The following is a 22,167-nucleotide window of genomic DNA, read 5'->3' on the forward strand; positions in this document are numbered from 1 at the left end:
GATCCCAAAATGGCCCCCTCAAGGATTGAACTCACATCCCTGGGTTTAGCAGGCCAATGCTCAAACCACTGAGCTACCCCTCCCCCCTGAAGATGGCACAGGGCTAATCCCCATTAGCATACAGAATGGAGAACAGAGATTCCAAGGCAAGAACCGCACTGAACTCTGGGACCAGAAAAGCAGGGAAGCACGGCATGATGGGGGATCTCTGCTCCAGCTGTTAACGAACCCACGCCTGCACACACCCAGCTCAGTCGTTATCAGACCAATTCTAGTAAAAAATCCTTTATTGGTACCCAAAATACTGAAGCTATCTAACTGCATTGTGGGCTCCCTGGAAGGAACACCGCCCACAGCCAGGAATGAGCGGTTCCTATTGTCTAGCCTGAACAAAACAATTTTGGGATCCTCCCTTGAGCCATCAGTTTATCCATAAACAAACCGAGTGTTCTCCCTTGAACCACTGTTCTTTCCCCACAAAAACCCAGACCCACGCTCAAGGAAGTGCTCTGATGCCTGGATCCAAACTCTGCAGCAGTTCCACTGGGACTTCATCTTCTCCTGATGAAGTTCATTTGATCCTGCTGGGGGCTTGGCCTGGCTCCAGCACTCCGGACCCTCAGCTACCACCATCACCTGGGACCCCCTATCGATTCCAGCTTCACAGAGTGGTGAGAACCCGGCACTCTCTCTCTCTCTCTCTCGGTCTAGTCTTCTGACCCTGACTGGTGGGATCAGTTAGAGTTTTCTAAACCTGACTTTTGTAATCAAATTGAAGTTAGATTTATTATTATCCCCGTTTGGTTTGTTTGGCTCCCCTCTGGTTATTACCTGGCAATAAATAACTTTCATCATTAAGCTGGTTGCTTCTCTCTACCCCACACGTCGGTGTTTTTTGGCTTCCCCATTCGCTCTGCAGCAACGCTCCTTGTACCTAAGCTAAAGAACCCTGCAGCGCCCAACAATCCTGAGGGGTTTGCTCATCAAGTGGGTTACGACCAGAACAATTGTAACGTGAAAGTGGGGATAGGGATGTGCTGAACCTGGGCCATATGAGAGTAGCAGCTTGAAAGTGTCTGCTGAGTCCAGGGACATATAAGGGGTCAGCTTGAGAGTGCTAATTAACCCGGTCCTCTCAGACGCGCCCTGTTAATGTGTGAGTTCGTCTGATCCTGGGGCAGGAGGAACCCAGCGCTGGGGAACCTTGGTCTGGCAGGACAGCTCCACTGGGAGGGCACTTGCAGCAGGGAGAAGCAGAGCTCCGTGTGAGAACACACGTGGCACAAGCAGGACATTGACAGAATTAGAGAACCCCCCTCTTCCTCCGACAGAAGAGTAATCCTAATAAATGAGTGAACCCCAAAGTAATGGACAAATCTGGTAACAAAGGGCAGAGTTGAGCGCACTGCCAGCTGCCCACACAGCCCAGAGCTGGCACCGCCTGGACGCCCCTGCTGCTCACCTGCGCTGGGGGGCTCGGCCCTGCTGAACAGCTCCCTCCACGCCGTGTCCAGGAAGAGCGCGCTGTACCTCCCATCCACGGACGCCAGGTACTTGGCCAGCGGGTGTGAGCCTGCCAAGGAGACGGAGGCAGTGATGCAGCCGGAACAGACCCTGGCTGCTCCCAGGAGCGGAGCTTGCTGCCGCCCGGGCTGCTGCCGCCTCTCCCCCACGTGGGCAGCCTTCGGGGGCCCTGCAGCCCCTTCCCCAGAGGGCCCTGTGCCCCGGAACTGGGGTGACCAGCGGGCGGCTCTTACCCAGTGGCACCACGAGGAAGCGGAGGTAGTTCAGCCAGTCGGGGGTCTTGCTGGCCAGCTGCTCCACGAAGAACCGCAGCACGACACTCAGGTAGCTCTGGTCTCCCGCCACGGCCACTTTGACTGGGGGAGGCATGTGAGAGTTGCAGTTACAGCTGCAGAGGGAAGAGAAACCCCTGAGAGACTCAGAGCCACGCAGGGGGCAGGACAGACGCTACCCATGGAGACAAAGACACACCCCCCACGCAGCCCAGATGAAGGGCACAGCTCCCCACGGGCAGGTCTGCTGCGTCCTGCCTCACTGCTCAGCGACCCACTGTGGCTTATGGGGAGCAGCCATGAGTTCTCAGTGTTGAGACTGATACCACCATCATTAGGTTCCAGTGTCAACGCCCAGCTGGGAAACATGCGGGCAGCCCATCCCTGCTCCCAGCCCATGCACTCAGGGCCCAATCCTGCGATGGTGCACAGTCAGACCCCCAGCATCCATGCACTTCTCCTTCAAACCCCTCCCTCACTGCAAGTCGCTGAGCCTGCTCCAGTGCTATCTGGGCCAGGCCCTTCCCCCACCCCACCCCACCCCGGCCAGGGTCTGGCCCCAGAGCCAGTCTCCTCCCCCATGCCGCTCAGAGCCAGCCCCCTGCCACATCCCACACTGCCTGGGGCCAGCCCCCGCCCCCAGAGCCAGTCTCCACCCCACCCTGCTCAGGGCCCGCCCCCTACCCTGCCCAGCTGCACTCACTATCTCTGGATGCGGGCGACGATGGTGTTGAAGGCAGCCTGGACGTCGGCCACAGACCAGGTGGAGACGACGGGTTGTTTGTGCGCCTGGAGCTGCTCGCTCAAGTACTGTTGAGACAAAGCCAGAGAGAAGGCAGGGGCTGAAGCCCCGCTCCAGGCAGCCCAGCCTGTGGGACCCACGGTAGCCCGAGCCCATGCACACATCCCTTCTCTCCCGCCCAGTGGCTCCAATTCATCCAGAACCCAGCACTGGGTAGGAGCAGTTCTAGAGGCATCCCTCTCTCGGGGGTATCTGTGCCAGGCCCCTACCCAGGGCCCCCGTGGGAGCTGTGCTGCACAGCGGGAGGAGGTTGGACCCAGAGACTCCGTTCCCATGGGGGCAGGGCATTTCCAGCGGGGGGGGGGCAGGCATACCCAGCAGAAACGTTTCCAGGACAGATAGGCTCGCTGATCGCTCCCAACAGCCTGCCCATTCTCCCAGCTTGGGGAGGGGCCCCTGAAGTTCCTTTCGGACCTGGCATTTTCTCCCCCACTTCCCCACTGTAATCTAGTCACCCCTCTAGCTCCCCTCTAACCATCTGGGCAGCCTGGGCTGTCAGTCTCACTGTGAGGCATTTTCTCCAGCCCTCCAATCATTTCACTGGCTCTTCTCTGCCCCTCGCCCCGTTTCCAATGGCAGACCCCAGACCTGGCCGCGCCAATGCCAGAGAAGGAGGTAAAATTGCCTTCCGGCTCCGTCTCGCTAGCTCCCTGGGGCACAACAGCAGCGAGTGTATCTGAGCCCTGAGGAATCCCGCCAGAAACACGCCCATCCAGCGAGGAGTCCCCAGGGACGACTCCTTGCGAGCTCTGCCAGGCAGCTCATTCTTAGTCCATTTAACGAGGGCTCTCGCGAGGCTGGGCTAGGCCTGTGAACTGGTGTGTCATGTGGAGCTGAGTCAAACACCTTCCCGAAGTCTCAGTATGTTACATCTCTGCCGTTACCTTTATCAACCAAACTTGTAATCCCATCAGAGACGGAAATCAGAGCTGTTTGACAAGATCTGCTTGCCAGAAACCCACCTTGGCTGGCATTAATTATATACCTATCCTTCATTAGCAATTGGATCCCATCTCAGCTTTTCCATGACATTGCATGGGACTGATGTCAGGCTAACCAGACCACAGCTAGCCAGCTAATCCCACCTGCCCTTTTTGAATATTGGCCCAACATCAGCCCTCATCCGGGCTTCTGAAATTTCCCTGGTATTCCAAGATTTATTCGAAATTAGCATCAGAGATCTCCTCAGTCAACTCTTTTAAGACTCTTGGGTACAAGTTCTCCAGGCCTGCTGTTTTAAAATCGTTCGTCCCTGGCAGATGGTGTTTAATCCTCCTTGGCGACTGCTGGACTGGAAAGCATGTCGTCCTCCACGTGTGACACGAGCCCATCACCCTGGCTCCTTTTCAGCTCCAGCCCGGAAACAGTCACTGAATACTTCTGCCTTTTCCGCACCATTATTGACAATTTTACCCTCTCCAGCTGGGGGGTCGGGGGGGGCCTGTGCCACAGCCAGGACCTCCTTGGTTCTCAATAAACCAAAATGTTTTGCCCGTCTCTCCTGGTCGCCTATTGCACTGTCGTGTAATACATCGTTCCGAAGGCACTGATGCTATTCCTGGTCTTGTTCTCCAGTGGCTGCCTCCAAGTGAGGACAAAGGACATAGGGCCCTAGCCTGGAAACCCTCTGTTTCCTGGGGCTGCCCCCTGCCATGGCTCCGCAGGCAGCCTGCCCAGCTGGTGTGCAGCCCGGCTCCCCTCCCTCCTCACCTGCCCTTGCCACTCGGTGACATTCACTAGGATGATGCTCTCTGGAAGCTGCTCATCTGAGATCAGGATCTGGTTCAGCTGATCATAGACAGATTTCCGGGGCACCTAAGACAGCACAACCAGGCAGGATCAAACACTACAGGGATCCCCTCCCACAGGCCAGCCACTGTCCCACTCCAACGCCTCTCCACCCACATGGGCCAGGGTCCCGCAGGCAGCAAACCGGGCCACCCACTGCCTCTCCTGCAAGCCAGTGGGGCCCAGCCCCACCGCCCTGCCGTGCCCCCTGCCCTGCAAGAGGCAGGAATGCCACCCACGCGCACACTGCTGCAGCCTGACCTGGGCGCTGTGCCGCGAGTCCGGCGAGCTTTCACTGTCCAGGCTGCTGGTGCGGTCGCTTTGCCCCTTCAGGTTCTGCCGGTCCTTCATGGAGGTGCTGCGGGGCCGCCACACCTGTCTGCTTTCAGCTTTGCTGCAGGGTGAGAATCTCCAGGAGTCAGAGCTTACGATACAGCAGCCTTGGCCCCAGGGCTGGGACTGCAGAGTCTGGGGCAGCCAGGTCCCCAGGACTGTCCCCACACCATCACAACAGCTACACGGGAGCTGGCTGCACCCGGGGCCAGGCTGGGCCCCCATCGTCCCCCGCCCCCGGGGCCGGGCCAGACCCCCATCAGCCCATTGTGACTGGTCCATCAGCACTTTCCTTGCCAGGGAACAGCGTGGTGGGCCCAGCCAGCCGTGTTCTCCCCAGCCCAGCCGTGCAGGCCGGGACTGCGGTCTGGAGCCGCCTTACCTGGGCGACACAGCGTTTGGGGGCTCGGGCTTGCCGGCGCTGCCCAGTTGGGCCAGCCTGTCAACACTGCTCTCCCGCCTGGCTGCCTCTGCCGCCCCGGGGCGTGGGGAGGGCTCCTCCGGCTCCAGCGCCTGAGGGGACACACAGTCACTGGACACAGGAGAGAGACCAGGGCCCCGGAACCCCTCCCCAGGGGCTGATGGGCCCACAGCCAGTCTCCTTGAGACAGGCCTCCGCCCTGCTCCCCGTCCCACCGTCTAGCTACAGCACGTCTCTGGCCCCATCCCTGTGGGACCGGAGTGCTCGTCACTGTGTGGCCCCTCACAGGGCAGGGCTGTCGGCCCCACTGGACGGGGGCCCAGAGGCTCTGTGAGGGGCCCACCAGGAGCCTGCAGCAGAGCCAAGCTCCCAAGTGCTCTAACCACTGGACCATCCTTCCTCTCAGCTCCCTGCCCACATCCGCCCCCTCCCCAGGGCTGCCAGCATTCCTCCACGCCCCACCTGAGGGGAAAGCTCGCTCCCTGGACACTGAGACGCTGGGCACCCCCAAAAGCCTCAGCCAGCCACGCCTGCCGGCCTGACAGCACACAGACACTCACCGCGGCCACCACCTCCACGCCCACCTCCTCCAGGGCCCGCGGAGCTCCGGCCTTGCGTTTCTCCGCTTGTCCCTGGGGAGAGGGAACCAGAGTCTAGATCAGAGCATCCCAGGGCAGGGCCATGGCAGCCCCACGCGTGGCCCCCAGCACAGGGCAGCCGGATGTGGTTCTGGCTGCCTCTGGAGACACACGAGCGTGGGGCAGCCTGCACCCCAGAGCTCCCGCCAAACTTCTGTCCCCCCGAGAGCGCTCCTACTCCGTCCAGCTGTGCTGGGACAGGACGCCGCTCGCACCCAGGAAAGAGAAAAGGAGAAGGAAATGCAGAGCAGAGTGACCCCCGCAGGTGACAAGCACCTCCCTGGGAGGCCTGGCTCCCGGCAGGATATCCCAGGCTTACAGGCTGCTGGGGGAGGACAAGGAGGCGGGGATGTGACTCACAGGGCTGCTGGACTCCCGTTCCTGCCCTTTCTGGCCGTGCAGACTACCAATCTCAGTCTGGGAACCCGAGTGAGAGACGCCCTCAAAGAAACGCCTGCAGGAGAGACAGACGCACAGGGAGACAGACAGAGGGCGAGATGAGACAGACACGAGGACACCGGGACCCCCGCTCAGCCTGCAGCGCCACAGAGAGGCCCCCAACTCACTCCGGCACCAGCCCAGCCCAGCGTCCCCGGGGTAGGGGGGTGAAGCTTGCAGGGAGAGGAGCTTGTCCCCTTGGCACGCTGAGCCAGAGAGCGCCAGGAGCTGAGCTGCAAAGGGATCCTACCCTCAGGCTCATGCTGGGCCGGGGTGGGGGGAGACTTGGCCAAGGGGCTGGGCCTGAGTCTGGGACCTGCGGTTCCCGGAGGTGGCGCGCAGGGCTGGGAGCCAAGGACGGGCCAGTTCCCAGCTAGGAGGGCTGGGGCAGGTTTACGCCTGCGCTCAGACCGGGACTGTCTGAGGGAGCCTGGTGCCTGCTCGCACCTCAGACTGGTGCCACATCTCCTGGGCCCCGTGGTGCCTTGTTCCATCCTGTCCGTGGTGCCTAGGGGCTGGCTGGGCTCTTGGCTGGCACAGAACGCGGATCCCCGGGACGGGTGGGGATCACTAACGGGAGGAGCTGGCACAGAGCCCCCGCCCGGGCTGCTCCCATGAGGTGGTGATGTTGGTGTGAAGGGAACATGCCAGGGGACTGCCCTGACCGCAGGGCCAGCAGGACACTGGTGCTTTCCGGGCAGGTGGGCAGCCCAGGGGCAGGGGGCTGCTACAGCGACGCAGGGGGACGGCCCCACAGCCACCATACACAGCAGACTGTCGGGCACCTCAGGGATATGTCGCTGGACGGAGGGTGGATGACGCAAAGCCTTTGGGGTCCGACTCCTTCCCACAGCTGGGGCTCTTGGGGGCTGCCAGAGTTAAGTCCCGTACACAGGAGGTGCCGGGGTCACCTCTCTGTTTCCAGACAGAGCCGTGTTTAACGTAAGCTGAGATCACCCCACTCCAATGCCGCCCCACCCCCTGCCACCAGAGAGCTGGGAACGCACAGCTGAGTTCAACACCCCCTGTGGTCAGTGACCTACACCAGTGCAGAGTCAGACACATGGGCTGGAAGGGACCCGGAGAGTCGTCGAGTCCAGCCCCCTGCACAGAGGCAGGGCCAAGTAACCCCAGATCATCCCTGGCCTTAGAGACCCCCAGTGATGGGGACTGCACTGCCTCCCTGGGCAGCCTGGCCCAGAGCTTAACAACCCGAGTCAGACACTTAGAGCCCTGCCCTCCTTTCACAAGGCAGGTTCACACCCCGGCTCCTGCAGCCACTCTACCGCTGGGTGTTCCAGACTGGCCTCCTGTCGGCTGCAGAGCCATGCCGGGGCTACGCAGCAGCTGGACCATTGCCTATGATTGCAGCGGAGACAAGCCCCAGGCACATGCCTTGCAAACCGCAGCTGGAGAGACTAGACTAGCTGACTGTGGGTACAGAGCACCGGCTGGCCGAACCCCACGAGATCACGAGGCTCTTCCTGCAGTGCCCCCCCAGCGGCTCTGGTTGGCTCGAGAAGACCTCCCCAGTGAACAGGGAGGAATGGCCAGGAACCATGGGCAGGCCCTCTCTGGAGGCTCCCAGCACCATCTGCTCCATCCTCTACCAAAGCCACAGCAATCAGCTGACAAAGACGTGGCTGGCTGGAGGAGGTCTGAGCTCCAGGCAAAGGGAGCTGGGATCTGGAGTCCCAGATCTGAAGAGAAGCGGGGGCCTGATGGAGGCCCAGGAATGTGGCAAGCAGCCAAAGGGCTGGCTGCGACACATACGGCTCTAAAGACTTGGCTGGAACAAGCTGAGAAGCAGCCCAGGGCACAGGGTTAGGGGTCCAAAAACGACCACACCCACTGGCCTGTGGCTCTCAAAGAGGCGGAAAGTGACCCGGGACATCTAGGGCGCTGTTTCCACATGACAGAGCAGCACTGCTGAGCTTATGAGCAAAATGTCCCCAGCTTAATCCGAGAGCTTAATAACAGCACGGATGAACTGACAATAAAAAAGGAGGCACCATATTCGAGTCTGCTCCGGTGCCCTGGAGAGCAGCAAATGTCACCGCTCTCTTTTCAGAAGCCTGGAGCACGATCCCGGGAATCGCAGACCCTGGAGCCGGAGTTCAATCCCCGGTGAAACTGGTCCCGCAGACGATGAACGACCCCCGGGTAGAAACCCAGCTGCACTCAGCGGAGTAGGAACGAAGCCATACGGCTACTGCCAAGAGAAATCACCCCTCCCTGGCAAGTACAGCGCTCGCACGCAGCAGGGAAAGGGGAATAGCCTGGGGGCAGCGCTTTGCCTGCCGCAGAGTCCCCCACAAGGGGTGATTCAGGAAGCCAGAGTCATGAGATGAGAGGCAAAGGCACCTGTCACCCGGCCCCAGAGAGCGCCTTGGGTGTCATCGTGGGCTCGGCAGGGGCTGCGGCAGCCAGGGGGGCAAACAAACGAGTCGGGCGCATGAGGAACAAGTCGAAAACCAACGCTGAAAATACCTGGCTCCCAGGGACAGACTCCCGGGGCTCTGGCTATTTAGCTTGGCCAAGAGAGGGTGAAGCAGGGACTTGGTGACAGTCTGTAGGTCCTGACATGGGGAACAGATACTTCGTACTGGGCTCTGGTCTAACACCATCCAGTGGCTGGAAGCTGAAGCTGGACAAACTCAGACTGGAAGTAAGGTGTCGATTTTTAGCAGAGAGAGTAACGAACCCTTGGAACGACTCACCCAGGGTCATGCTGGATTCCCCAGCACTGGCAATTCTGCAGTCAAGTTTGGCTGTTTTTCTAAAAGCTCTGCTCCAGGAATGATTGGGGGCCGGTCTCTGGCCTGTGCTCTGATCTCAGTGTGCCCTGGCCTGGGGATGTGTGATTCGATAAAATCTTACCATACCCTATCTCTGAGCTGGCCTCCCTTGGAAAGCGAGTGCAGCTGTGGAGTAATCCCAGAAATAGAGGGGTTCAGAGATGGGCAGTCAATCTCTGGGAGGCCAGCAGAGATGGCAGGCCTCAGGGCTGCATAGCATCCAGGAGGCATGCCAGATGCGCCTGGAAGAGTGAACGGAATAGAGAAGCTAAGTCCATCACTCCCTAGCATGGCCAGAACCGGGGACAGTCACTGACACCAAAAGGGAGCTCATTTCCAAGTGACACAAGGCCGTACTTCTTCACACAACGCTCAGCTAACCTGTGGAACTCACTGCCACAATGTGAGGCTCGGCACTCAACGGGGTTCAGCGGAGGACTGGACATTTCTATGAATAATGAGAAAGTCCCCAGCTACTGAAATGTACATCTCCTGCTTCCCAGCCCAGACAGCCCCTGCTAGCACGCTCCCAGTAGCGGTGTGGTCATTGCTAGCCCCCAAGATCAGAGCCAGCGGGAGAACCGCAACATCCACACTGCTATTCTTAGCATGCTAGCTTGAGTGGAGCTAGTGCCAGTCTGTCTGCCAGGCTGGGGGGCTCGCTCGCAGCTGCAGTGTAGACAGAGCATGTCCCCCCCACAGGACAGAGGGATGACAGGGCCTCCCGTGAGACGACAGGGCTCCTTCCTCCCTGGGGCCAGTGCATGTGCCCCCCTCCCTCCATCCTGTCCAGCAGCGAACGAGTCGGTCAATCCTACCCTGGGCTGGCTCTCCGGGAGGCACAGGAAATGCACTCCGCAGGCAAAGCGACTTCCAGCCAGGTTCTGTGCTGCTCCGGCTGTTACCCAGCTCCCCGTCCGCCTGCCCAGTCTGAGGTCAGCATCCGGCGCTGGGCGGCGTTCACCTGGGAGGCTTCCTTTCCAAGCACAAGAATCGAACTGGGTGACAGGGCCCGGGGACCAGGTCTCCCAGATGCCGGCTGTGTGCTGGCAAGGCACCCGGGAGCGCTGCGGGAAAGGAAAGCACCGCCCGGGCCTCTAGGCTGGGCAGAGGAGAGCGTAACTGACCTTTGGGGCACACAGGGCAAGGCGTGGGACACCCGGTGCAGGACATGTGATGCATCTGTGTTTCTCCTATCAGCTCTCACCTCAGGGTGGGCTTGGGGGTGCTGTGCACACTCTCATTATCCTCCAGCTCAGGGCCACTGTCGCTGTTGTTGCATTCCTCCAAGCTGTCGTACAGCAGCCCCAGATCCTCCTCCACTTCTCGGGTCTGACCCACCGGGTCGGAGTCCAGAACCTGCGGCAGAGAAGCACAGGTAACAGCAACGCTCCCTCCCCAGGTCCCCGGCTGCGTGATCTCCGGAGAGGAGCAGCCCCACAGGCCTGTCAGCACGGCGCTCGCCTAGTGTGGGGATCTCTGCTCTGATCTGGCCCAGCCTGGCCCAGGTGCCTGGATTCTCTCCATTGACACCGGCAGGGCACACTCTAGGCTATGGCCTGTTCTGGGACCCCCGGAGCATTCTGGAGATACCTCCAGGCCATCCCCCAACCGGGGCCTGCCTGTCCTCATGCAGCAGCGAGGACAGAGCCACCTGAGGAACGAAAGGGCCGGGGGCCCGAGCGCAGCTCCCCGCAGCTGCTCACAGTCACCGCCCAGGGCCACGGGAGCAGGAACTTGGTCATGCTGCCATTTCCCAAACTTCACACAGCTGGGCCGGCCTTGGGGGAAACGAGGCCAATCCCCCGTGCATCCTGCCACGTGCAGTTAGAGACTGGCCTGCCCTAATGTAGACACCTCCCCGCATGCACGACCCCATGCCTGCTTCATCATCACTGTGGGCTAATTTCCTGCCCCAGATGGAAGTATCAAATGCAGCCCACAAAAGGTACAAGAGACTGCCTATCAACCCTCAGGGAGGCAATAAAACCCACAGCCAAGACAGACCATACGAGCTCTGCCTCTCAGAGGAAGGACTAACTCTTGTGAGACAAATGAGTCCAAGTGCTGGAGGGCCCAAGCCTCTAACTCCAGCCCTGTTCAAGCGCCGAAGCCACCAGACTAAGACGCACAGCCCGCTCACCCAGGACTGACCCAGCCCGCAGTGAGGAAGGCAAAAAGCCAGGCACGGGCTGGCTTCAGTCAAAATGAGCTACGGAGTTCGTGGGTGAGTGATCACCTCCCCATAATATGCTCATCATGTACCCTGAAGAGACACGGCAGAGTCCTTCAGCCACCTAGGACTCCGCAGCCTCCTCACGCTTGAGTCTCCAAACCTTGTAGTCAAACCAAAACGAAGCCTGGAACCCACCTTCTCTGGCAGAGATCCAAATTCACTGGACACCAAGTGCCGGCAAGGAAACCCCAGGAGGTGCCGGCAAGGAAACCCCAGGAGGTGCCGGCAAGGAAACCCCAGGAGGTGCCGGCAAGGAAACCCCAGGGCTTAGACTCTTACCAAACCAGCCACTTTCTGCTCCGCTCAAGAGACCACTCAGGAAGGACAAAGCCATCTGAGACCCACCCCAATACAGTCATTTCCAGACAAACTGGTCTGCCTTTTGGGAGCTCTCCGACTGTATCCTTATGGAGTGGAGACACCAAGGTCATCTCCAAAACACCCGCTAGCAGAAGGGAGAATACCCTGCCCGTTGTCATGCACCCAACCAGATCTGGCTTCATAAAGGGACAACCGGTCGCCGGAGTATCTGAGAAGTCCTCCACTGAGCCCTGCTGTCGCTCATGGCAGACCAGGCCAGCTAGCTCTCCACCCATACAACCCTCTGGGAGCCGTCAATTCCAGCACTCCCCCTCCAAGGCCCTCTGTACTAAGCAGGGCAGCAAGCCGAGGCTGCCCAGGGACACTGAAGTTCTTTGAAAATAAATGGAAGGTTACGTGGCAGAAAACACAATGGACACCTTCTTCTCACCCAGCACAATGTCCTCAACCGGTTCTACCTATGGCTGGCTCAACCCAGAGAATCAAACGCTGCGACGACACATCGCTCTGTCAATTTCTGCCCCCTCTCCGCATGGCAACCTTCACTCTGACATGTTCTGGGCTTGGACACGGGCTACAAGCCCATGAGCAACACGTGATGACCCCCGGCAGGGAATGGGCTCTGGGGAAACGTTTAGCTGGGGCACCTTGGCTCGGTCCACGCTGCTTTAGCCTTTTCACCTGCGCTCAGGAAGCATGTGGTAAACAGCATGTGAACGAGGGAGCTGCAATCGCCATGTGAAGACAGAGAAATGACACAGAGGGACCGAGCGAGATTACTGCTATGGGCAGAAGCGATTCAACCTGGGGGCCGCAGCAGCATTTACAGAAGCAGCCATGCTCCAACCCTCCACCTGGCAGCCTGCTGATGGTTGGTTACCAGGGCCCCACCATGCTCAGCACCGGTTTGAGACTCTGCCCCTAAAGTCCGATTGGCAGAGTCCCCGAGCAGCTGATTGGCCCGCTGGTCCTACTTAAGCAGCAGCAGGAACAGGAAGCTGTCTGAACAACTGGGCTCTGCCCTGTTCTGGACTGCATGCCTCTGGCTTGATTTCCTGGCAGCCCGACCCCGAGTAATGCCTGGCATCTGACTGGTGGTTCTGATCTTCAATTTGTCTCCTGCCTCTGACCCCCTGGTATCCTGACCTGGCCTGACTCTGGTTCCTGACTGGTGGTTCTGATCTCCAGTTCGTCTCCTGCTTCTGATGTCCCGGTATCCTGGCCCAGCCGACTTCTTCTTGTGACTGCAGACTCTGACTACTAGGTCTGGCTGCTCCCGACCTGGCCATGACAATGCAGCTACCCCAGCTGGGGAGAACAAGCTAAGACACCCCAAAATCAGTTATAGAGCGTAAGGCCAGAAGGAACCACCAGATCATCCAGCCACTTCTCCTGTAGATCACAGGCCACCACTGCCACCCCCCAGGACCCACACACTAAACCCAACTGGAATTAGACCAAAGTGCTCCAGCCCTCAGGAGACTAGACTGTCACATGCCACAGGCCTAGAATGGGGGGACTGACCCAGCCCCCCTCAATGGCAGGGAAATGAGTCAGTGAGTTAGACTCATAGTCCTGGCAAGTGACCCGCACCCGCACGCTGCCGAGGAAGGTGAAAATCCTCAAGGTCACTACCAATGGGACTCGGGGCGAAATTTCTTCCTGACCCCACATCTGGTCATCAGCCAGACCCTGGGCACATGAGGCAGCCCAGCACCTCAAAGAGGATGCTCAGTTCCACCTCCGCCACCCCGACAGGTGTCTCATCTCTAGCGCTGGGCATCCCTGATGGCTTCTGAGGAAGGAGATTAAAAAAAAACAACCACCTTAGAATACTTTTGGGGGGTGACAGTGGGGGAAATCCCTTCCTAACCCCGCTGGGGGCCAGCTGGAAACCTGAAGCATGAGCTTTAGAACATAAGACACAGGAGGAACCAACCAAGGAGCCAGAACAGCTGAGAGGCCACGCATGGGGGCCACGGTGCCACGCAGGCCTGCTCCCAGCCGGGTTAGCCGAGACGTGGTTAAACACCAGCAGCTGCCACTGGAGGAGCTGAACCCGGCGGCGCAGCAAGGGCGGGGAAGAGCCAGGCAAAGGCAGAGCCCTGGGGGCACAGTGGACGTCAGCGCAGACCCCAGCCGGAAATGCAACGTGGCAGCGAAAACGGGCAATGCGACTGAGGGCTGCAGGCCCAGAGGCAGCAGCTTGCCGAGCAGCGGGACAGCCCCTGAATGTGCAGCCAGGCCAGGCCCAGCGCCCTCCATTGGGGGCACCGGGCTACGCTTCCTGCCTGCAAAGCGTCACACTTGGCAACCTCGACAGCCTCCTTCCACATAGGTGTTGAAAAGGAAAATTCAAATTCTGTCATGTGCAACCGTAATGTCTCCCCTCCGGCCTGAGCCCCAGCCCCCTGGCACTATCATGTAGATCTCAGCCACTTGAGCTGAAGGAGTTCCTACGTTACTAGCAGTAGTAGGTTGTTATCCTGCGTAGGCCAGCTATGGGGGGGATGCATAATACCCCGAGCAGTGGTTACAGATACAGCCACAGCCTCATTCGACAGACAACCCAGCCCAGCCCTGGCTGCCATGGCTCCTTTTGAGGGGCAGGTATGCTCTGTCAAATGGAAGAGCTCTGCCAGGAAAGACCCTGTACCTCCCACAGGGTGGCTGACACTTGCCTCCCCTCTAGGGATAGCGGCTGTGCTCAGTAATGAGAGCTGTGATGGGACCAGAACCAGTAACTCCAGCCCTTAGCAGAAGTCAAACTCAGGAATGCCTGCTTCCCAGCCTGGTGCACCTTCCCCTGAGGCCAAAGGGCATTCTGATGAGCAGTAGGAGCAGCCAGTCTCGGTGTCCCCATGAGGGTGGCTCTGGATCACGGGGCGGCCTCAGGGGCGTGAGGAGCATGCACAGTGCACGTGGAATGTTCTGAGATTTCTGGAGCAAGCTCAACTGAGCACATGCAAAGGCAATTTACCGTGTCTTGTAACTTGGCCAAACCAGGGTTGACGGTCACAGGGAGGGCAAAAGGCACCTCTCGGGGCCCGGCACTATCCCCCAGTCGAATGTTAAGCTGCCGTTCCGAGCCCCTGAGGCACCAGAGCTCTTCCAAACCATAGACAGATGGGCTGAGGTTATTTACGCTACTGATTTCCCCACACTTTGTTCTCAGACATCGCGAAACCCAAATGCTGGGATTTTGGAACTTGAAAGCACTAGGAGATTCCCCCACCCATCCTGGCTGCACTCCCGTGGAGGCTGGAAAGTGGGAAACCCCGACGCTCTACCCATGCCACGTACAGGCTCTTCCGCTAGCCGGTTACCCACAAGCGCCCTCTCTTCACGCTACAAAGAGCCGGCCAGCCCCTCCCTGGGGATTCATGGCTCATGTCCGCGTGCTGCCCTCGTCTCCTGGGGCAGGAGTGAGCTTTCTATGGGGTGGACAATGCGTCCCCAAGGGACACCACTGGGCTCAAACACATCTGCACATAGGGTTTGCCAGGAGAGAGCCAAGGGACTGATTAAGGAGCTGCGGAAGCTTCCTAAAAGTGTGTGTGTGGGGGTCCACGGGCACCCGAACTATGTCCCCATCCCCCCTTCTCTCTGAGCCCCTGCTCTCATGCTGCCTCTTCCCCACAACACTCCCGCCTCGCTCCTCTGCCCCCTCGCCCCGTCGCTTGCCCTTATGGCTGATAAGAAATGGTGGAACCATGGCCCCCCGGCTCCCCAGACTGATCCCAAGGCGCTCGGCCCGCTGGCGCCATGCGTCAGACAGGGACGGACCCACCCTTTCTCACCTCATCCATCACTTTAAATCTCTTCAGCAAAGCAACGAATTTCTGCTTGAAGTTCGGTTGCTGGAAGGAAAGGACAGAGGAAAAGGCGTGAGGTTCCCAGGGAGCTGTTACCCCCAGCCGCCCGCTTTCACTGTGCCGTGTGCTGAATGCACGGCGCCCCTCCATGGGGAGCGGTGGGCCCCCTCCACAGCCTCAAAGCTAGCGGCTCTGTCAGCACCACCGGGCTTATGAGCTATTGTCATGACAGCGATGGCATTAGCTAAACACAGAGCGAGACGCGGCCCAACTCAAAGAGCTCCTGAAGACGAAGACACAACACATGGAGGGCAAAGGGACAACACAGAAGCGAAGTATCCAGAGGACACCAGGAACCTCTGCAGAGCATCCAGGCAGCCATGACAGGCCACGTGCAGAGACACAGCACCCAGCCCCTCTAAGGCCCTGACTGTTAGAGAGAGGAGCACTAGCTGGAGCAAGCCCAGCAGTGTGCCCCGGCGTAAGACCAGCATTACAGTCACACCACGGCAGGTCTCCCCAGTGCAGACCAGACCCACGGCACGCAGGCTGGGAGGTGCTATGGGCTCTCTGCCATTTTTAGGGGGGCTTGCACAGCCCCCAGCCCCCTCCCCTCCTGAGCACACGGGCCAGCAGCAGCCACTGCTCCCTAGGCCTCCCCAAACCCATCCCAAAGGCAGAGCTCTTAGCTGGTTCGGGTTGGCCCTCCGACACTGATTAGGAGATGTGGGAGCAGAATCTGCCCGTGCTGAGTCTGGCTGGTACGTGTGCACATCGGCAGGCCAACGGACAAGATGTGACCTTGAGGGCTCAGCAGGGGCGGGGAGAGGGAGAGCCGGATTTCCTTTGCTTTCGGTAGCAACAACCGTAACAACAATAGACTGGGAGACCTGGGTTCGAGTCTCCGCTCTGCCAGACGTCCTGTGTGCCCATGGGCCAGTCACTTTGCTCCCTGGGGCTCAGCTCCCCACCTGTTCAATGGGGAGAACAGCCCAGCCCTGCCTCCTGGGGCACGTTAGGGTAGGTGCGAGGGGCTCCGACAGTGCTGGGGGCCAGAGAAGCTCTGTGGATAGGCAGAGCAGAGGGCTGGGGAACACACCCTGCAAACCTCCATGTGCTCTGAGCCGGGGACACGCGTGCAGGTGACGCGGCTGCCCTCACGGCACTGGGCCGTACCGCACGCCTCGCGCCCGTCTTCCCATGGCAGCACAGGCTCCACCAGGAAGCAGGGCAGAGAGGACTGAGCGACAGGACCAAGTCAATGGCCCCCCAGGGATGGGCACCCCCCGCACCAGTGCAGGACGGCTGTCGCTCTCTCCTGAGCTACACACGGCTCGCGACCTGTGGGCGAGATCACTGCACGGTGGGGTGTTCTCTCCCCCGGGGGCACAGCGCCCTGCACCGCTGCTCACGGCGAGCGGGGCAAGGGGCGGAGCTCGTGGGAGCTCCGCCACAGCCAGAGCTTGCAGTGCCTCCTGCTGGGGAAAGGCTATGGCGGCTCCCCCACCGGGCCTCCCGCAGGGATTGGGCCCGGGCCCAGTCCCCGTGCTGCTGTGCTGACACAAGAAATGCGGACGTTACTCTGCTCATGGACGTGGTTCTGATCATTTTCCTCCGGGCTTTCTTCGGCTTCCTCACTTCATCCTCTTCGTCGTACAGATCCTAAACGGACAGAGACGGCAGCACATCAGAAGGGCACAGTGCGCCGGGGGCACCCCTGCCTTTCCGGAAGGGTCCCGGCCCCCCTGGAAGCCAGCGTAGGGCCCTCTGACATGACGCCTAGAAGCTGACCAGGCTGGAGTACAAGGCTGTTATCTCCCAGCCCGTCAGCTCTCACTGATTGCTCCCCCCTTCACTCCTTGACCGATCCCCAGCAGACTGCCCCATACAGCGCGCCCTGCCACTGCAGGGGAATCACTCCCTTGGGACTCCCTTTTACCCTGATCATGCAGCACCTGAGACCCACACGTGTCCTGCCCCACACTGCTTAGAGTCTGAGCTGCCAGTGACCCAACCCAGGGGATGGGGGAAGAATAGACCGAGGCTTCCAGGAGCCAGCTGGTGTGCGGCCTGCTGGAGTTCACCTGACCCATTGTCACTGCAGAGCCTGCCACACCCATGAGAAGGGAAACGTGGGCCACCCCAGAGCAGGGTACTGGAGCAGATGGCCAGGGCCTTGTGGGGGGGCAGCTCAAGGTGGGGCCCACAACTAAACCATGCTCCTTTCCCGGGATGAAGCCTGGGTGTCACAAACAGCAGCTCCCCCAGGACACTCCTCAGCCACACACTTGGAGGCGGGGTCGTGAATACGCAGTTGAACACAAGCTCCCAATGCAACTCTGCAGCTGAAAAGGCTAATGCCAGCCTGGCATCATAGCCAGGCGACTCCGGGAGCAGGAACAGAGAGGTTACTATGGGCAAGTCTACACTACAAAATTAAGTCGACCTAAGTTATGTCAACGTACAGCCACCCAGTCCTCAAATCGGTTTCACATGTCCACACTATGCCCGTGCCGGCAGTGTGTGTCTGAGCTGCCCGTGGGGGCATTGCGGGATGGGTTCTGAAAGGTAGCAGGAGTCACTGTAAGCAACGTGGCGTCTACACTGAGACTGTGCTGACCTAGCCACATCAGTGTAAGTGCTACGCCTCTCGCGAGTGGCCTCACTGAGTCAGCGTAGTGGGTGCAAGGTCGTCATTGCAGCGAAGACGCTTACAGAGCTGTCTTCGTCAGCCTAACTCTGTCGTGTAGACCCGGCCTTTATCTCGGTGTTTAGCCCTGGTGTAACCACTGCTGGAATTCTGCGTCCAGGTCTGGTGCCACAGTTTCGGAAGGATGTTGATAAACTGGAGAGGCGTCAGAGAAGAGCCCCGAGGATGATACAGGACTCAGAGTGACCAACTCAAAGAGCTCAAGCTGTTCAGCTTGTCAAGGAGAAGGCTAAGGGCTGACTCGATCCCCGTCTGAAAGTACCTACATGGGAGCCCAGTATTTAATAACGGGCTCTTCAGTCTAGCCGAGAAAGGTCTCCCGCTGTCCAAGGGCTGGAAACTGAAGCTAGATAAGTTCCGATCGGAAATATAGTGCAGATGTTTAACCGTGAGCGTAATGAGCCTCTGGAACCATTGACCCGGGATTAGAGAGAATTCTCCAGTACTCGCAATTTTTAAATCCAGCTGGGATGTTTTTCTAACAGTGATGCTTTAGTTCAAGTTGGCGTTTGTTCAGGGCAGCTCTCTGGCCTGCGTCACACAGGAGATGAGACTAGATAATCACAACGGTCCCTTCTGGCTGTGGGATCTATGGCTTGACGAAGGAGGATATCTGCTCAGAGCAGCCCTATGCTCCAGAGAGTTCCAACAGCCTTCACCCCGAGACATCACCTATTGCACGCTGTGGCCAGCCAGGGCCCCGAGACCCAGGCATTCATTCCCAGGGCAGGAGAGGGTCTGGGCCAAGGGGGCACCTGCAGGCTCAGTCCATTCCTCCTGCCCCAGGGCTTTGCAGGCATCCCCTCTCCCTGAGGACAGGCAGCGGGACCCACTCTGACCTGAGACCTCCACAGCAGCAGGGCTAGGCCGCCCTTACCTGGCCTTGCACAGCATCGTCGCTGGCCTCCTGCTCTGAAGAGAAGCTGTCGTCGTCCTCCTCCGAGTAGTTATCCATGTCTGGAGAGCGATCTGAAACCAGAAAATGCAGATGCCACTTCCGAGCCACCCACCCCACCCCCAGGAAACACCCAGCATGCCCAGGAGCCCAGGGATATGGGGTGTCCCCCACATCCTTGCCCCAGAGTAGCTTGGGGGAGCCTGGGGAAACGTACGCTGAGAGTGGGGAAAGGAGCACTCGCGTCTTGTTTGGGCTGAGAGATACCTACCCGAGGCTTTGATTTTGGGGCCAGAGGGGACGCTGCCATCCTCATGGTCAATGGGCTGGCTGGACAGGGAGTAGATGCTGATTTCAGCCACTTGGATGCTCACATCCTTCATGTTGCTGTGGAGGCCCAGAAGCTGCCCTCCATCTGTGGGGTGCTGCATCACCTGGGTGAGCAGACAAACACAGAGCCCAGTGACGGCCGGCCAGCACGTAGCCAGCAACAACGATGCCCCCCACGGATGCCTCGCACGCGCTGACCAGCCACTCAGTGCTAGCGGCTGGGCAATGCTGCTAGGCCAGAGCAACCCCTGGCCAGCCGCCCCCAGCAGCAGCAGCTCCCAGGCATCACTCGGGGCCAGGCCACCCAGGCTCCCAGGCACTGCATCTCTTCCCCTACCGGCGCCGCTTACCTCCGCCATGTTAATGATTCCCACCGCCAGAGTCTTGTAGCCCAGGATTGTGCGGTTCTTGTACCTTTTCCTTCGCTGCAGCATAATCTGCAGCTTGTTGCCATCTCTCTTCAGGAAGTGTGGGTACTACAGTGGGAGGGAAAACACCCAGCCATGGCAGGGCAGGAGAGCTACACAGGCCAGGCCTAGTGTTCATGCAGCTACAGCCCTCTCAGCTCCTGAGCCTGCACCCCAACCTCCTCCCAGCCATGGCTTACCCTGAGCAGCTTGCTCCCTCCCCCAGGCCACACGCAAACCTGCTTCACCCTCCACATCTCCTCCGCCCACACTGCATGGGCGAGGCACAGCGAGGTGCCCAGAGCAGCTGGCATGCAGCATGGAGATGCAATCAGCCCCGTGCTGACAGTCAGGACCCCAGCTGCGCATTCCCCGCATCACACGTGCACCCCGCACGGACCAAAGCTCCCAGACACAACATCACTGGGCTCCTGCTCGGTTCTCCCTGAATTCCCTGTTGCCGGGAAGGGACCCAGGGTGGTATGAGGAGCAGCAGAGCCTGCTGAGGCTGGGTGCTCTGCATCCAGGCTAGCAAGGTGCACGTTACCTGTAAAGAAAAAGTCAGTTCCAGGTCAGTCTCCATCAGGCCCCCGGGTGGAAGGACGTATTCATTGGATCGCAGGACTCGCTTTGAACCCTGCAACGAGATCAGGAGAGGCGTGGAGGGGCAGGCGGCCAGCACAGAACCACTCAGCTGGAGACACACATTCAATACACTAAACACGCAGGTGCAACCCCAGGGTTTCTCCACCGCCAGTGAATCATGAAGGCTGGAGACAGACAATAGGGCCTATGTAGTCCGCCTCCTCGGGGACCAGAGATCATTCCCTGCAGAACACGGAGAAGGGTTTATCCAGTCTAGTGATGGAGTTTCCACCACTTCTCTTGGAAGACTGTCCTAGCCTACTAGGAAGTCTCCTGGACTCCTAGCTTCAACCTAAACAATTCCTTTCCATCTCCTGGCTATCAGAGCCACCACCGCCCCTTACGAGTCAGCATTTAGCAAAGGCACAGGACAGAGGCTTCTTCCAGCTCTTCTGAGCGCCCCCCAGGCATTCCCCTCCCACTGATTATCAATTTGGTGGTGTTTCCTGATCAAAGCCTAGACGCCGCTGTCTGGCTCCTCGCATCTCCTGAGCACAGACACAGCTGGAAGAGAGGGCCCAGGAGACAGGGTAGTGCATGGGACGTGAGATGATGCTGGCACAGGGTTCTCAGTCAGGACAATGGTTTGTCCCAGTGCTCTCCAGCCATTTGCAAGGGAAGGTCCCTACAGAGCGTGGATCATCTTGCAGCCCACCAGGAAAAACTCAAGACAGTGCTGTCTGGGAACCCCAGCCCTCGTGCACACACCGAGATGGGCACTCCCTCCTGACAGAGCCAGATCCTCTTCATCTGATTCCTGACACTAGCTCAGCTGCAGCCGTTGCCTCCCTCCAGACCCCCTGAACCCAGCAAACTGCTCACATAACGTGTCAGGGACTTTGCCATCAGAGGCACCTGAGCAGAGTCCAGGAGAAGGAATCAGAAATGCCCTGAAGAGAGGATTCGCTGAGATAACCCGAAGTAACAAAGGCCAATGAATGCAGCAATGTGCACCCTTGCAGAGATCCATCTCTGGAGAGACAGCATCCCAGAGACACCCATCACGGAAGTGGGAGGCCTACACACCATGACCTTGGGAATCCACCATCCCATCCGAACGCCTTTGCTGCCCTGACCTGACCGGAAGGGGCCAGAAAGAGAACCAGAGAAGAGAACCTCTGCCAGGCTCACCTAAATCCTGCAACACTGTGGTGAGCCTGAGACTGGAGAGGTAGCTAACGCAGTCCCTCTGACAGCCTGCCATAGGCAGACATCTACCAGGGCTCAGAGTAGCCAAGACTAACACCGTGTGCTGAGCATGGAATTCCCCAGCAGGCCGGCAAGCAAGAAAGGCCAGCAGACAGACAAGGCTTTCTCTGGTTTGTGGTGTGAAGAATACACTCCACAAACCTATTGTATTTTCCACTCCATGCCTCCGATGAAGTGGGTTGTAGCCCATGAAAGCTTATGCCCTAATACATTTGTTAGTCTCTAAAATGCCACAAGGACTCCTTGTTGTTTTTGCTGATGCAGACTAACACGGCTGCCCCTCTGAAACCTCTCTGGTTTGGTTATTCCGTGCTATGCATTTGTGCCAGTTTTCTTTTGCCTTAAAGCAAACATCCTCCACAGTGGCAAAAAGCGAACATCTCCCGGAACTTTTCCTTTTCTCCCCCAGAGGACAGTGAGCTCCAGCTTCAGCGCTATTTAAAGAGACTGGCCTGCAGGAGAGTTTTCCTAGAAATACTCCAGACAACCAGAGGGGAAGGGAATAATGGACATTGTAACAATGAAGTTCTGACATAATTTCATGTTTCAAATACTTTGACTGTGTTTTTCTTGTGTGTGTTTAAT

The 22,167-nt window shown here is 58.9% G+C and overlaps 1 protein-coding gene across 4 annotated transcripts in view; it reads right to left on the reverse strand.

Moving 5' to 3' along the window:
- The window catches only part of LOC144263292 (phosphofurin acidic cluster sorting protein 2-like), a 113,958-nt gene that overhangs the window by 6,606 nt on the left and 85,185 nt on the right, over window positions 1-22,167 (reverse strand). For 3 of the 4 annotated variants that reach the window (XM_077814201.1, XM_077814200.1, XM_077814202.1), the window contains exons 3-17: window positions 20,276-20,365; window positions 19,672-19,797; window positions 19,263-19,425; window positions 18,974-19,065; window positions 16,968-17,048; window positions 15,372-15,431; window positions 10,222-10,373; window positions 6,139-6,232; window positions 5,701-5,772; window positions 5,102-5,232; window positions 4,648-4,780; window positions 4,309-4,413; window positions 2,500-2,606; window positions 1,758-1,912; window positions 1,463-1,573 (exon numbers count right to left, since the gene is read on the reverse strand). In XM_077814201.1, the coding sequence (XP_077670327.1) occupies window positions 1,463-1,573; window positions 1,758-1,912; window positions 2,500-2,606; window positions 4,309-4,413; window positions 4,648-4,780; window positions 5,102-5,232; window positions 5,701-5,772; window positions 6,139-6,232; window positions 10,222-10,373; window positions 15,372-15,431; window positions 16,968-17,048; window positions 18,974-19,065; window positions 19,263-19,425; window positions 19,672-19,797; window positions 20,276-20,365 (1,672 nt within the window). The remainder of the gene's footprint in view (window positions 1-1,462; window positions 1,574-1,757; window positions 1,913-2,499; window positions 2,607-4,308; window positions 4,414-4,647; window positions 4,781-5,101; window positions 5,233-5,700; window positions 5,773-6,138; window positions 6,233-10,221; window positions 10,374-15,371; window positions 15,432-16,967; window positions 17,049-18,973; window positions 19,066-19,262; window positions 19,426-19,671; window positions 19,798-20,275; window positions 20,366-22,167) is intronic. The other variant, XM_077814199.1, reaches the window with a different exon arrangement.

This window comes from Eretmochelys imbricata, chromosome 3, assembly GCF_965152235.1.
Source record: "Eretmochelys imbricata isolate rEreImb1 chromosome 3, rEreImb1.hap1, whole genome shotgun sequence".
NCBI classification, from domain to species: Eukaryota; Metazoa; Chordata; order Testudines; family Cheloniidae; genus Eretmochelys; species Eretmochelys imbricata.